We start from the raw sequence: 17,170 nt of genomic DNA on the forward strand, positions 1-17,170 counted from the left end.
GGGTAAGGCTGGGATATCTAGGCTCTCATTTTTGATAGTAAGCAGATTTGAGGAAGGACCCTTTGGGTCCTTGAGTCAATTAATGATGAAGACTTGAAATGATAGGCTTGGTTCAACTTTCCCAATCAAAAGTGATGAGGCCTAGATTTAAACAATATGGTCCATGTTATGGGTAATTCCAACATTTTACAGCTAATAGTGACATAAAGAAATGACATTAAGAAGAACTGGCAGCAATCAGGGCTACAATAAAGAGGATAACACCTGCTCAGTCACTAGGTATGAGTAGAGATGATCTGTTGTCATTAAGGTCTGAAATTCATGAACTTGTTTTGTTTTGTTTTTAATGTTTAGAAAACTGTTTAAGATAATTCTTTTCTTTGTATACCTATATGCTTAATTTTATGCATTTAAAAATATAATATTGAAACTGGGTTCAAGATACATGCAAAAAAGGTTAAGATTAAGAATTCCTGGACTAGAGAATCCTTAATGATAGCAGGAAACACTTCTGAAAAATTCATATTTTCCTATTTTTATAGCTTGCAAAACAATTACCAGATCACTGAACAGTCATTTATCAAATAATTTTGTATGATAGTAGTATATACATGAGATATTCCTAGTTGAGGGAAAGCCTAGAAATTGATACTTTGCTTTTTGAATCAAGTGTTCCCTCCTCCCCTTTTGTGATTGATTAACAAGAATTCAACTTATCAGTATTAGTCACCTTTTTATTCAGTTATATAACTTTAGAGATGTCTTCTGTTGCATAAAACTATTTGTGAATATTGTCTATTCCCTTCTCATATTTTCATTAAATATATCATCGATATGTCTAAAAATCATTCTCCAAGAGATGAGCAAATCACAATTGCTTTATATCACACATTTTTATGGGAAATCATGAAAACCAAAGTTAGTTTCTTTTGCCACTTCCTATTTTGATGGCTTGTTTGAATAGAGCAAGTTGAAGTTATTGAAAGCATTTGCAATTGTCTTATCCTTCCTACTAATTTCAAGTTGATTTTGGCCACTGCTAAAACTAGTTAATGTGCTGACTATACAAACATAGCTCATTCTGGAAGAAGAGCTTAAAAGCAGCAACATTTCTTAAAAGTAGGAAGTAATCCCACAACATTCCAACAAAAGTGTCCAATACAAGTTCTTAACATTTTAACTTATACCTGCTTTTCCAAATGCTTTTAGGCAATATAAAACAATAATTCTCATTCTATATTATGGTTTTTCTATCATGTATTAACAAAGGATAAGTACTGGCAGGGTGGACCACATTGGAAAAGCATAGGAAAGCAGCAAGTACAATATAAGGCATAAGCCTGCTATCTAAGGACCAGCCTAGCTAAGTAAAGAGAAGGAACTAAAAGAAGGCTGACCAACAGATGATGAATTCTTGGATCTTGAAAAACTACAAAACAAAGAAAAATAAAAAGATGATCCAAGTCTTTGCATGGTTTTTTCTCACTACAATAATCAGAGGGATGAGTGCTAAAAAAAAAAAAAATTGACTGACAGAGGATATTAAAATAACCTGTTTTTTAAAAAAAATAATACCAATGAGTCTTTTCCAATCATTAACAAATTCACATGTTACTGAAGTTACTGACCTATAACACTCCTGACATTTTCATTTTAAATATAACCAAAAGACATAAGAAGGCTGCCTATATACGAATGGATAGCTCACAGATTCTCCTTCAAACATCCATAAATTGGTTTTATCAAATGCCCCAAAGTAACACAAAACACTTCACAGGACATTTGGTCATTTCATCTTTCAGTGCTGATGATGAACTTAAACAAAATAAAGTGCCATTAGGGTAATTACAGCCACTGTATTTAAAGGGAAAATGGGTTGTTACAAAAACTCAAAAGTAGGTAACTGCTATGGCTTCTGAAGTACCCTTACCACAGTGGAAAAAGGAAAGAGAACATGTTACAGTCAGTGGGAATGAAAGGGTGAAGGAACATGTATTGAAAGTTAGTCTAACCAGTGGTAAGCAATTTTACTCCTTAAATCTGATTCACTCTCTATCCTGGCAAAAATGGCCTACTTTCTGCTTAAAGAATGGAACACTTTTCTTCTTGTTTTTTTAAATGTTTAAAATCATATGAGTACAGAATGTTAGAGCTAGAAGGAAGCACTTTCTCTTTTGTTTTACTAAAGAATGAGATAGAACACATCCTCTTTATAACATAACCTTTATTTACTACTTTTTAAAGACTGATTTGGATTAATTTGAATTAAATTACTTGGTGAATTCCTTGAGAGCAGTTACTAGTTTTTGTCTTTGTATCTCTAATGTTAAATACAGTACCTGGCACATAGTAGGTACTGAAAAAATGCTTTCCTATTTGATTGAGTGCTCTCAATGAGGAACAAGGTGATTTGATGAGGTATGAGCTGGGGGTGAAACAAGCACATAGCAACAGAGCAGATGTCTAGTCTTTGGTCCTATCTGACAGTTAAGAGAAAGTTATATAAAATGGAGACTAAGGTACTCACTCTAAGTTAGGTCAACTCTACTTCAAGACTTAACTCCAGTGGTAGAGTACTCACCAGATAAGTTTTCACAGATAATTCTTAAATTAGACTTAAAAAGTGTTCTATTACATGAAAAGGCTTTTTTTTTTTTTTTTTTTTTTTTTTTTTTTTGCGGGATGGGGTGTGGAAAAGAATATAGGGGTAGGGTGGGGAAAGGTGAGTATGTAACAGCATATTATAAGAGATTTTTTTCAATATTGGTTAGTTTTCTAACTGTTTTTGTCACTCTTCATTTATTTACTGCAGGCAATTGAGGTCACATGACTTGCTACACAAAAGTGGTGTGTCTGAGACAAGATTGTAACTTGGGCCCTCCCGACTTGAGGACTGGTGCTCTACCCATGCCATCTAGGTGCACCCTTTATAATTACAAAGGTTTCTCTCCGTGAGAAGGAGAGAGAGAGATTGGGAAATATAAGTTTTGCCAATATAATACCTTTATCAATATTAAGTAATTTAAAAATTTCTACTTACAATAAAAAGTAATTTTTAAAAATCTCTAATTTTACTCAGAGTTTTTAATCTTTGAACTTTTTTTACTTTGTGTAGTATTAAATATATGAATCCCCTATAGTTTCACATAAGCTTTTAACTATAAATTTTTATGATGATTGACTTTTATTAAAAATAAAGGCAGAAAATGTTTGTAGCAGCCCTGTTTGTAGTGGCTAGAAACTGGAAAATGAATGGATGCCCATCAATTGGAGAATGGCTGGGTAAATTGTGGTATATGAATGTTATGGAATATTATTGCTCTGTAAGGAATGACCAGCAGGATGAATACAGAGAGGCTTGGAGAGACCTACATGGACTGATGCTAAGTGAGATGAGCAGAACCAGGAGATCATTATACACTTCGACAACGATATTGTATGAGGATGTATTCTGATGGAAGTGGATTTCTCTGACAAAGAGACTTAACTGAGTTTCATTGGATAAATGATGGACAGAAACAGCTACACCCAAAGAAGGAATACTGGGAAATGAATGTGAACTATTTGATTTTTTATTTTCTTCCCGAGTTATTTTTACCTTCTGAATCCAATTCTCCCTGTGCAGCGGGAGAACTATTCGGTTCTGCAAATATGTATTGTATCTAGGATATACTGCAACATATTTAACATATATAGGACTGCTTGCCATCTTGGGGGGGGGGGGAGGAGAGAGGGAGGGGAAAAAAACGAAACATAAGTGATTGCAAGGGATAATGCTGTGTAAAAATTATCCTGGCATGGATTCTGTCAATACAAAGTTATTATTAAATAAAATTAAATTTAAAAAAAATAAATAAATAAAGGCAGGAGTTAGGCATAATAGTAATAGTTAGGACTATTATAGATCACTACCTAGCTGCAAAATAGGCCAAACCCATTAAGGAATGGTGCTGGATAAGTCAAACAAGGTCCATCAGTAATATTTCCTGTAAGACGTATAATCCACATAATATTCTGGCTAAAGAAAACATACTCCAGTAGGTGGTGCAAGATAGCTATGGAAAAAGGAAAGTGTTAGAAATACACTTTTAAGTCCACAGGAATTTTTTTTTTTGGGGGGGTAATAATAGAAGAATTACCCAAATGAAAACACTAAACTCTAAGAAGCAATGTAATATTATTGGGAAAAATAGAGCGGAATGTACTTCATTCCCCCATTACAAACATCACATCAGAATTTTTCCTTTATTTTCTGCAATCTATTACTAAAAAAATTCATGCATTATACTTTGAGGATATTAACTTTATTTAGTATTCTACTACTTACTAAACTCTATTCCCTACCCACCCTACCCCAAAGCTAGTGATTTTAAAAAAAAGATGATAAGACATATCCAGCATAGTACTGTCTCCTTTTTTCTACCCCGTGGTTTTCATGAAGTCTTAGTTAAAATCCCATCTTCAACAGTCTTTCTCAATTCCCCTGAATTCTAATACCTTCCTTCTGTTGATTATGTCCAATGAACCTGAATATAGAATTTATTTGTACATAGTTATTAGTATGTTGTTTCCTTCATTAGATAGTGAGCTCCTCATTATCACAACAACAGGGGCTATCTCTTAATTACTAACGCTAGTACATGACAAATATCAGGCACAATATTTATTGATTGACCACTTTCACAATAATTTCATTAATACAAAATAAACAAAAGCCACCAAAGCACAGCAAAATCTTGTAGCAAGATTGCTTGGTCCATTATCCCTTTTTCACACTTCCTATTTCACTAACTTTTTCCTGTGATATTTCATCTAACACTGGAGTTTTTTCCCTTTACTTTCTTTTCAGACACAAGAAAGCCTGTTTTTCATCCTACATAAAATGCACAATGGTCATAAAGGACTTAAGGGTATTCTATAACAATTGATAGAGGTTCCCTACCCTATTTCTTTTCTGTGAATAAGCTTTCCCTGGGGGATTTACATGGTACTCTGGATTCAGTTCCCCAACAATCCAGTAATACGGCGTTCCAAAGAACTAAATTAATAATGGTAAGTAGGGTGGACCTGCAATTCAATCCACAGGTCCATGAGTGTTTATCATAAATGAGAAGTATGGGTGTCTTTCATACTGCAGACTCATAATGGGCTCATGAACATTAGAAAACCTACATCTTTTTCACATTACCTTTTCTATCATTCCCCCAACCCTGAAGAAATCTTAAACAACAGCTAAACATAAGATTTAAGTAAATCTGACCTAGCAGTGTCAGAGTTGCGATATAAAGAAGCAAAGAGTATGAGAACAGGAATCTGATTTTACATCTCTTTAAAACTCTCTTCCCCCCGCAACTCAAACCTCCCTCAAAGATTATTTCCAATTTATCCAGTACATATCTTGTTTATACAAAATTGTATGCATGTTTTCTCCCTTATTAGATTATGGGTTTATGAGAATGTTTTTTGCCTCTCCATCCTCAGCACTTAATACAATCCCTGGCATATAACAGGTACTTAATAAATGCTTGTTGATGAGATTTCTTTAAATTTTCTATTTCTGTCAATGGCACTAGCACCTTACCCACCAAGTTCAAAACCTCCGTATTTTCTTTGACTTTCCTCCTTTCCTCACTTAGCACCCACATACAATTATTCTATCAAAGTCTTTTAAATTCTACCTTTATAACAATGCTTACAACCGTCCCTTCCTTTCCAAAGACAAAGGCACTGATTCTAATTCAGAACCCTCATCTGCTCTGAACTACTGTAATAATTTTTAAACTGTTTTTCTTGACTTCTTTTTTCAGTATTCTCACTGTCTAGAATTCTCCTCACTGAGTTGGGTCCTGGCCGCCCTACTCATCTCCTTTTATCACTTGGTGATCTTATTAACTCCCATAGATTTAATTACCATTCTTATCCTGTTGATTTTCAAACCTATCTAACCTGCCTTAAATTCTCTGCTGGTTTTCAAACTCCATCTGCCTTTCATACAACTTGAAATAGCCAGCAGACATCTGAAACGCGACATATGCCCAAATCCAAATCCATTGTCTTTCCCCCAAACCCTCTTCCCATTCTGCTTTCTATTACTTTAAAGAACCCCTCGATGCTTTTACTTCATCCGCTCACAAGCTAGGAGTCATTCTCCATTCTACATTATTTCTTACCTTCCCACACCTAATATCTTACCAAGGCCTGTCCGATTCACCATTGCAGTATCTCTTCTCCCTTCCAGCACTGCTATCATTCTGGTCCAGGCCTCATCATCTCATGCTTGGTCTCTTGCAATAACTTGTTGGGGTTTGCCTACTACGAGTCTTTTTCCACTCTGACTCATCCTCCAATCAGCCACCAAAGTAATTTTCCTAAACCATGGGTCCAATCATGTCATTCACCCCTTCTCTGCCTAATGGCTTCTGGTAGGTCTCAACTAAAATTCTATCTTTTTAAAAAAATCATTCCTATTTATTCTGTATGTAGTTAGGTATTACAGTGGGCAAACTGCCAGTTCTGTAGTCAGGCAGACCTGAGTTTAGATCTGATCTCACACTGTAGCTATGTAACTCTGGGCAAGTCACTTAACCCTGTTTGACTCAGTTTCCTCATCTGAAAAATAAGCTGGAGAAGGAAATGGCAAATACTTTTAATTTCTTTGCAATGAAAACCCAAAATCGTCAAACACCATTGAAGTGAGTGAACAACAGGCCTATGAGTATAGGCTTGTTTGTATATGTTTGCTTGTTGTCTTTCCTCTTAGATAGGCTCCTTCTTGAGGACAAGAATGGTCTTTTGCCTCTTTTTATATTCCCACTGCTTGGCACAGAGTAGGTACTTAATAAGTTTTCTGTCTGGATGAATACAGAGAGGTTTGGAGAGACTTACATGAATGCTAAGTGATGCTAAGTGAAATGAGCAGAACCAGGAGATCATTATATACTTCAACAACAACATTGTATGAGGATGTATTCTGATGGAAGTGGCTTTCTTTGACAAAGAGAAGATCTAATTCAGTTCCAGTTGATCAATGATGGACAGAAGCAGCTACACCCAAAGAAAGAACACTGGGAAATGAATGTAAACTGTTTGCATTTTTGTTTTTCTTCCCGGGTTATTTTTACCTTCTGAATCCAATTCTCCCTGTGCAACAAGAGAACTGTTCGGTTCTGCACACATATATTGTATCTAGGATATACTATAACATATTTAACATGTATAAACTGCTTGCCATCTATGGGAGGGGGTGGAGGGAAGGAAGGGAAAAGTCAGAACAGAAGTGAGTGCAAGGGATAATGTAAAAAATTATCCAGGCATATGTTCTGTCAATAAAAAGTTACAATTAAAAAAAAATTTCTGTCTGATTAATGGAGGGCCAAATAGCAGATACTTAATGTTTGATTTAATTTATTGAATAGAGAGCTATTTATTTAAGGTAGATACTTTTAAGAAGATGATAGTGGTCAAAATTTTTCATATCAGCAAAAATATGTGGACTGGAAGCTAAGAAAGGTTATATGTAGAATTCTACACCATTATTGCAAGGTTAAAAAAAAACCCTTTTATTATGGTATTTTGAGGGATGATGTGTAAATCTAAATAAAGTAATTTAGATTTAATTTTAATTTAATTACTTAGCAATCTTGAGTAAGTCACAATCTGTCTGTCATCCTGTTTTCTTACCTTTAAAATGAAGATAAGCCCCATTCCATCGACCTCACAAGTCTATGAAAATCAAATATGTAATCAAAAATGTATGGAACTATGTTCTAAAAGCTGTAAAACACTATGCAATTGTAAATTATTACTATGGAACTCTATGCAATCAATAAGCTTGTATAAATTATATTAAATTATTAAAAACAATTTGACTCTGTGGTGTTTAACTGCCACAAACCTGCAAGAAAATAATTATTTAATAATAATTACCACTAGAATGCAAGCAAAGAAAATGGAATGACTATAGGAATTCCTAAGAAATTAAAATAAAGCTCTTAAAGAAAAATCCAAAAGCAGAGCTGAGAACCCAGAAAAACTTAGCAACATAGATAAGCTGACATAAAATGGAAGCAAAAAAGAATTCAATAACACAATAATATCAAAAGATGCAACAAAATCAAAATACCTGAAATATATTCAATTTTTAAAAAATGACTTGAAAAACAGAGTTTAGAGAGAATCTGAGAATCATTTACTGGCTTCCCAGAAAAACAAAATGGAGCCAAAAAACCTGAATATTATATTTCAAGAAATGAACAGTACAGACCTACCTTATTACTTAGGGTAGTTTGCTCTCACAGGGTACAGAGTACCAAGCCTAAAGCCGAGAAACTTCATCTTTCTGAGTTAAAATTTAATCTCAGAAACTTACCAGTTATGTGACCTGGGCAAGTCTATATCATTAGCATCCTAATCTGAATATGAACTACAAAAGGAAATGATAAATCATTCCAATGTCTGAGCTAAGAAAATCCTAAATGAGGTCACAGAGAGTTGGGCACAACTGAAAAAACAAATGAACATCACCCATTTCTTTCCCAACTTGGATTACTAGATTTTTCACCTACTTTATACAGATAAGGGAGCAATTATGTATAAGCATGTATGAAGATAAAATAAAAAAGATACATTTTGACAGTAAAACTCTAAAGTCAGATAAGTTGTTTTCATAAGCCTCCTGGCAATTTTGTCATACAAATAATATTCTCTTTTAAAAGATACTGTATGATATAGTCTACGGCAGCCATTTCTTGAAACTGTGTTCTATAAAATCCTCATGTTCTACCTGACCAAAAAGGGGTTTCATGTGAATATTTTGAGGTTATTAAATATTTTGCTATCCAAAATATCAAATATGAAGACATATTCAAAAAGCTTACATGTAACAACATATTAGTAAGTAAATGATCTTCATTTCCCATTTTCAGAATTTCTTTGAATTCTGCCTTTAAATCCTGAGGGAACAGAATACACATACACCAGGATCCCAGAGTTAAAGAACTATAGATTAAGAACTGGAAGAAGCCTTCTTCAGGACATCAATTAAGGGTCCTTTCAGGATGTCTGAAGCCCTGAGATGTTCTATGGCTACTATATAAGAAATTATTTATTCATGGTAATTATTGTATTCTTATCTGTATTATTAACAATTAAAACATTAGGAATTGATTTCCTTTAGTCATGTCAAAGGTCTTAATAATGAAAACCAGTTAAGTCACTTTAACTTGCTGATTCTCAAATAGCATTATATTCATAGCTAACTAGCATACATGCTTATCAATAAATAGAATTCAGTAACAATATAAACTTTACCTCATTTACAGATGAGAGTGGAAGGTTAGCTCTGGATGGTTGCTTGGTCCTTGAAGCTTTTAGTGGTCTCTTGATTTGCTGAACTTCTAGTTTTCCAGTTGGTGTAGATGAATAATGTCTCTTCAGTATTTTCATAGGCCAGTTAGTATATAAAACTCTTAGTTTGTGATTTATTTTCCTACAAGTCCCAAAAGATTTCTGGGATAGAACATTCATTTCTTCAACTCTGAAGAACACAGTCTTCAGCTGAGATACTATGTTTGCAGCTGACACTTTCCAAATAATGTGTCCAGGAAATGAACATTTCAAATCATCAACTGCTGTTTCAGAAAAGCATAAACCCAAGTTTCGATTTATTGTCAGGGTTCTGCATGTTGTCTTTTCAAATAACTTTAGTGGTTTTAGTGCTGGACGAAGAACTCTAGGAAGACTTTGGCAGTGGTATAGTTTTGCTAAAATGTAGGGAGATTTGGCCAGATCTTGGAGCAGTTGAACTTGCATCACAGCACTCAAAACTAAATAAAACAAAATTTCAGAGTTTAACATTTAACAGTCAACAAGTACTTATTAATAAATAAAGGCAAATTCCAGCTATATATGAGGTGATTGTCCATCCCTCTGCATTCTGCCCTCCTGGCTTGGCTTCTGAATCTCCCAGACTTTGCCCCCATTGTTTAGCTGCTTTCTGAAGCGTCAAGGCACTCTGAGGAAGAGACATGAAGAAATACATACCAAGTAGGTCAAACTATTGTCATCTTGGCTACCACTAATGTCCCTCTACCCTCAATCTTCCAGCCCTGTTTGCAGCCTAGTATCCTCAGCTCCAATTCTGAGAAGCAGCTCCAGTAGAAGTGCAGCCTGAGAGAACTGAATGATCCTGCAGGAACTATATAGCCACAGCTACTGGAGACCCAGGAAAGAATTTGTTACTCAAGTCCTTTGCATTGTCATAGGGATCAATGGTAGAAATCTATCATCTTCTCAGTGAAAATGACATCAACAAGAGGCTTGACCAAGTGCACTGCTTCTGGGCCCTAAGACCAAGAGTTTTTCTTTGCGACTTGGGGAAACCTTCTGTATGCTTTATCTCCTCCAACCTGAATGAGAACTCCTAGAGATTGAAGCTGTCTGACTTCTTTATTTGGCCCCAGTTTAACACAGAGCTTTGCACATAGTAATTGCTTAATAAATAATTAAATTATTTTTTAAAAAAGGCAAAATACTTTCCCAGTACTAGAGAAATGCATATTCCAGTTGGGGAGACAATTTATCTAGTGACATACAAATTATATACAGTGTAACAAACTCCAATGGAAATGTTCTATTTTTGAGATGTGTAAAATTCTGAAGCTATAACAGAACACTTTAGGAAAATCCAAAAGCTACATCTATGAGCTCAGATTTGTTACTTTAAGTGTTCAAATAAGCAAGCAACAAACATTTATTAAATCAAAACCAATTTTACAACCGAAACTGTGATAGGAACTGCAGATACAAGGACAAAATGAAACAGTTTCTGCACTCAATGAACTTATTCTATTTTCATTTACAATTGTAGGCCAAGCCTCAATTAGGTTCCAGGTTCAAAAAGCAACAAATATTTTTTGAACATAAGACATGATTAAAACAAAATTCAAATTAAAAACATCAATTAAAAAGGACACAAGGAAAAGAGGACATTACTTGACCTTTCTTGAACAATCAATACTGCAAACAAGTCTTGGAAAGCTTTTGTCTAAATGACAAGCAAGTAGAGTAAGGAAGGAAAATGACCTCAATGGACCAAAGATACATCCCAAGAAGAGATAATTCCCATTCTACAATACCAAACAGATACTTCTTATCTCGTCCTTTTCCCTGGTGGTAGGGTCTTTAAAATTTCTTAGGTAAACTAATATTCTTAAAATCACCACAACATAAGCAGTATTGGAGTAGCACAAACCAAAAAATAAGTTTTGTCACAACAGTGGGGAAGTGAAATCTACAAATAAAACATGTGTGATGACCAGAAACATTTAGATCCACAGAACAGATGATCCTTTTGATATAGTCTCTGATACCTAGAATAAGTTTGGATCATCTGAATTAAAATAGCTGAGATCATAGCCTCTTACATGCAACTTCTCCTGGGATCTAAAGTGACACCAGGAGTCACTTTGTATTGCTATACTTGTATTTCAAGATTCCCTGATCCATTAATCAAAAATAGATGATATAACAGGGAAAAGCCAGAAAGAGTCAAGTAGGACCATATCAGTGGTCTTGTTCAGCTAAGTTCTTCTGAAAATAGATCCAAGAAACTGCTAGAATGGAGAGCCTTCCCTGATTTCTTATGAATAGCATTGATTTATTAAAGACAAAGTCTCTGCAAAGTAGCACAGCTAACTTCAATCATCTGAGGTGTTGTGATAAAATGTTGTTTTAGAAGTAATTTGAGTATTTCATGTATCATCCCAGCTGAGTGAAAATGGTATGGAAGATGAGAAACACAGCAAATGTGAAGGCAATGTGCTTGATCCTGACACTGTTCATAGTAAAATGAGTATATCCCGAAACAGAGGTAATGGCAGAAGGAAGCCCCAGGGAGAGAGGGAATAAGTATGTATATGGCCTACTACATGCCAGAGAGTGCTACATCCCATGCAAAATACTTTACAAACATTACTTCCTTTGCTGCTTTGCAAGGTAGATGCTCATTTTACAGCTGAGGAAATTGAGGCTAAGAAACAGAAGTTAAGTGCTTTGCCTAAGAACACACAATCTAGATCAGATCTTCCTATATGTAAGTCCAGAGGTTTATCCAATTTAACACCTAGATGTCATACTGAAGAAGAATGTATTCTTAAAGGGCCTTGATTGGGTCAGGAAGAGACTTACCTAGCATTACAAGTTTATATCTTGAATAAGTATTAACTGTAATCCTGTCCTGCTGTGGGGGAGGAAAACCAGTAAAATAAATGTGTCAATTACAGATACATAGAAAACCAAAGGGATCAGGTCAGAGGGATCTTTAGAGTTATATACTCGAGAACAAGAAACATGTTTCTATCAACTCCTGTTTCTGATGAGTAGTCAGAAGTTACTTGGGTTTTAAAACATTATCATGAGTTTTGTTCACAATGTACTAAAATATTGCTGTGAAAGATGTCTGATGTTATGCAAGATGTACACATTGGGCCTTATCTACAAGCATGAAAACCTCGGGCTTCTTCATTAACCTTTCTAAAATATAGAAACTTAAATGTAACTTTAAAAAGCTATAGAAAGGTAGCAAGACTAAATTTGCCTCTAAGACTTAACATTTCCACATACAGTTCTCAAGGTCACAACCATTCTCTACTAGGGAAGTTTACCACATTATCTGAGCAGCTATTAACTTGTTTAGAAAGTCTGTTCAAGCAACTAGCCAGTTTTCTATTATTTCTCTTCTGACCTGTCTTTTTAGAATATCATAACTCATTCTTCTGTCCATCTTCAGAACTTGCAGTGATTTTGTCACTCATGCAATCACAAACAAAAGTTTGAGAGCCAGAAGGTCCTTAAATAAACTAAAGAATGCCTTATCAAGAATTACAAAACATTCTTGGTTTTATTACAGGTCAGAATGTCTTCAGCAAACAGGAAAATTTAAAAGCACAAACAAAATGATCAAATAACAACTCCAGTCCTAAGGCTCTGTCTTTTATCTCTGCTCCTTTCTTTATACTTTTTTCCTTTAGTGATCTCATTAACATAAGAGTTCAAAAGTCTCTATTTAGATGATTCCCAAGACTATATATATATGTATGTGTGTGTGTATAAATATTTGTATATATGTGTGTGTATACATATACACAAGCATAAACACATGCACATATATATATATAAGATTTCCCAAAAGTCTTAGTGCATTTTTTTTTAAGGAATTAATGTTAAACTGAACTAAAACTTTTTTGGGGGACATCTTATATGTATACTTAACACACACTTCTGTTTTACTTACTCATATGATCTTTTCTCTTGAGGATAATGGTTTCTCAAATTCTGAGATCTTATTTTCTTAATTTTGAAATGCAGTCTTGAATTCCTAACTGTCTGCTGGACATTTTAGAGAATATCCTAGCCCACTGACACATCCAGCTACATAGTAGAGTGGAGAATGTGCTAAAGTTTAGGGACCTGAGTGTGAATCTTGGCTCTCCCATTTAATACCTTAAGAGACCTCTGGAAAGTCATATAAACTCTCTTGGAATGAATTCCACAAATATACAAAGAGGGAAATGGAGTAAATGGCCTTTAAGTCCCTGTTAATTCTAATTCTATATGTCTAAAGTTAAAATCAGTATTTTTTTCTTTAAACTCACATCTCTTCCAAATTTGGTTGTTTCTGTGACGGCAACATTATACTTCCAATCACTCAAGTTTGAAATCTGAATTTATATTTTACTCTTCCTTTTCTCTTAGTCCTTTCCCCACATCTAATTAGTTGGTAAATCTTGATTTCAACTCTATATAACCTTAAATAAGTTCCCTGTGCTTACATACCACTACCCTGAGGTCCTCCCTCATCCTTGATCAAATGGATTACTGCAAATTCTCTTGGCCCTCTCTTTACTCTCCAATCTATTCTCTATAGCTGTCAAATTAATATCCTTAAAATATAGGCCTTATCCTTTCAGTAACTAGAAAACCTCAGTGAAGTTTTCTCTCTCTCATTACAGGGGTCCTCAAATTATGGCCCGAGGGCCAGATGGGGCAGCTGAGGACGTTTATCCCCCTCACTCAGGGCTATGAAGTTTCTTTATTTAAAGGCCCACAAAACGAAGTTTTTGTTTTTATTATAGTCCGGCCCTCCAACAATCTGAGGGACAGTAAACTGGCCCCCTATTTAAAAAGTTTGAGGACCCCTAGGATTAAGAAAAATCCAAACTTTTAGCATGAAAAGTTTGGATTTTTCTTAATCCTAGGGGTCCTCAAACTTTTTAAATTTAAAATTTAAATTTAAAAGTCTTCCACAGGCTAATTCTCATCTCCATTTCCAACTATATTTTCCATTACTCAATTTCATTCAGTCTGTCTTTCAGCCTAATAGTAGAGTTGTTCCCTAGATTTAACATTCTGTGCATTTGCTGTCCCCCTTTGCTGGGAGTGACTCCTTTTTTCTTCACCTCTTAACTCTTAAAATTTTGGCTTCTTTCAATTTTAGCTCTTGTGCCACCTTCAACAGTATTTCTTTTTTGATTCCAGCCTTCCCCCTTGCCTCTCCTCTTCCTTCCCCTCTCCTCCCCCCACCCTTCCTTCTTTCATACCAGAGGGCTCCCCTCCCCCAATCTGGGATTTACTTATCTGTGCCTAAATGATAACATATATCAGTAGAAACACAAATTTCTTAAGGGTGAGGACTATTTGATTTTTTTCTTCCTTCAGGTCCTTTTACATAAATTGAATATTTGACAGCTTAAAATTTAGTGTACTTGCTAAGGGAGAGATTTTAGACTGTTTGCTAAATAAATTTAATTAAAATTCTTTTTCTGAATGTCTGATTTGTTTTCATGATTTTCAATTTTTTTAAAAATTAGAAACATGGGCTTAGGGGCAGCTGGTGAAGCGGAAAGAGTACCATTCCTGAAGTCAGGAGGACTTGAGTTCAAATCTTACCTCCAACTTAAGTCACTTAACCCCAATCCTCAGGAAAAAAAAAAAGAAGAAGAAATTATGGGCTTCAAAAGCTGAGAGTGACTAAAGCTCCAGGCTGCTGCTTTTACTTAGGATATTATAAGCTTTATTCTTTAAGGTGACACCACTTAAGCTCATTGTATTATGTATCTATTTTTATTATACATATTGTATTATGCCTACTCACAGTGAAAAATGATGGATTTGGCAGTATAAAAAGATCATAAAACCTGGAAGACCTTTGAGTTCAAATTTTTGTTACTTGTTTAACCTGTATAATCTTGGGTTAGAATTTAGCACTACTCTTTAGGTTAAAGTTTTCTTGTGTGTAAATATGGAGTTCAAGCTAGATGATCTCTAAGGCAGGGGTCCTTAACAGGTGGTGGGGCCATGGACAGATTTCAAGAGACTTGTGAATCTTGGTTAAAAAAAAAAAAGACATCTATTTTTACTAACATTTAAATGGGGGCTGAGTAATTTCTCCAATTACAAATTGAAAAACAATTAATCTGAGGAGTCTGAAGGCTTCACGGTCCATGCTATAATAACTATAGTATTGTCATGTTATGCTACAGTTCTCTTTTAATTATCCTGACTCAGTTTCCCTAATTATCCTAACTCAGTTTCCCTAAATTGTTCTGCCTCAGTTTATAATTGTTCTGCTCAAGCCTGTAAAACCACCCCTCCCTCTTAAATCAGATCAGAATGCCTCTCACCATCCCAAGCTATTAGAATATCAGATACTGTCTTATCAAGATGCCTCTCCCCAACTACGTGGTTCACCCCTCCCTGTGCAGTTCCCGCACTCCGCCCCTGCCTCGATCTACTCCCAGAGTCTGAGCCACGAGTACATATGTCATTGAAAACTCACATTGTTTGCAGGATTCTTGGAGACTATAAATCTCATTCAGCCTTGGGACCAAACCATGGATCCACTTGGTCCCAATAAATCTCTCCCTTTAAAATAAATTATTAAATACTCTCCAATTCTCTATTTTGTCTCAGTTTCTCCGTCACTACAGTAAGTTTGCAAAGTACTTTACAAATATTTCACTTTGTCCCTACAACAACTTTCAAAGATAGTATTAATCTTTTTACACAGGAGGAAGCTGAAGCAGAGAAAAATTAAATGACTCGCTCGGGACCATTTAAGTATCAGATAAATAATTTTGAACTTTGGGTTCAAGGCTTTACCCACTTCCATACCTAGCTGAATGTGTAACAAACAAGATGCTACTCTACCGTGAGGGGCAGCTAGGTGGCAATGTTGCGGCCCCATGTTAAGAAGACATCTTTCTGATTCAAAATCTGGCTTCAGACACTTCCTGGCTGTGTGACCGCCTGCCTCAGCTTTTTCATCTGTAAGATGAGCTAGAGAAGGAAATGGCAAACTACTTCAAAATATCTCTGTCAAAAAGACCCAAGCCCACCTAAAGGATCACGAAGTGATCTCAGGTCTGAAGATGACGTTCCTATGGCGCGAGTTTGAACCCCAGCTCTTGCATTCTCTGGATGACCCTGGGCAAGTCACTTAACGTCTCCGAACCTTAGTTCGGTGAAGGGTGAAGGTGGATTTGGACGAGATGACCTTCAGGTTCTCCCCCAAACCCTTACTTCTTACCTCCCCAGCAGATCATTCAATTCCGCGGGTAGGGGAAGGGGTTTTATTTATCTTTTTATCTCCGGGGCTTCAGGGACTAAAGAAGCACTCACTTGTCTGCAGAATCTCGGAGTCAGCAGAGAAGGGAAGTCTAAATGACCCAGGAGGCGGGGAGGGGAGGCTAACCTCCCCCACCTGCGGTCAGGGAGAAAAGACTCCTCCCAGCTAGGAGAAGGGCGGGGCCACCCGGGGCTCGGATGTTACAGACCTCCACCGATGGAGAGAAGACCGCTATGCCGGCAGCTAGAAGCTTCCCCTAGTTGTTACGCCAAAATTAACCCGGAACCTCCTACGCCAAAAGCAGTGCCCCGACCCATCATAACTCCATAGCCAGCTGGGTCCTCTGACCTCCATACCCGCGCAGCACGTACAGTGCGTATTGCTCCACGTGACAGCTTTTCCCCTCATCCCAGGTTCCCCCCACTCCCTCCACGGTCGCAGTTGGGGATCGGGAGCCTGCGCCTTGCAGGTGTTTGACTTTCCCATACAGCGAGGTCGAATAAAGTTTGTTTATTCAAAACAAGGCGTGCTGTATCTTTGTATGGA

At 36.0% G+C, this 17,170-nt stretch overlaps 1 protein-coding gene across 8 annotated transcripts in view; it reads right to left on the minus strand.

Moving 5' to 3' along the window:
- The window catches only part of RMND1 (required for meiotic nuclear division 1 homolog), a 118,886-nt gene that overhangs the window by 34,272 nt on the left and 67,444 nt on the right, over window positions 1-17,170 (minus strand). Inside the window, exons 1-3 of one of the 8 annotated variants that reach the window (XM_051997944.1) lie at window positions 16,833-17,032; window positions 9,310-9,824; window positions 7,681-7,722 (exon numbers count right to left, since the gene is read on the minus strand). The exons of 1 other annotated variant lie outside the window; for it this stretch is intronic. In XM_051997944.1, the coding sequence (XP_051853904.1) occupies window positions 7,681-7,722; window positions 9,310-9,810 (543 nt within the window). In that variant the 5' untranslated portion in view covers window positions 9,811-9,824; window positions 16,833-17,032. Of the gene's footprint in view, window positions 1-7,680; window positions 7,723-9,309; window positions 9,825-16,394; window positions 16,555-16,578; window positions 17,033-17,170 lie in introns of those variants that run through there. 6 more of the 8 variants (XM_051997943.1, XM_051997942.1, XM_051997948.1 and 3 more) reach the window with 6 other exon arrangements.

Source organism: Antechinus flavipes, chromosome 4 (assembly GCF_016432865.1).
Source record: "Antechinus flavipes isolate AdamAnt ecotype Samford, QLD, Australia chromosome 4, AdamAnt_v2, whole genome shotgun sequence".
Classification (NCBI taxonomy): domain Eukaryota; kingdom Metazoa; phylum Chordata; class Mammalia; order Dasyuromorphia; family Dasyuridae; genus Antechinus; species Antechinus flavipes.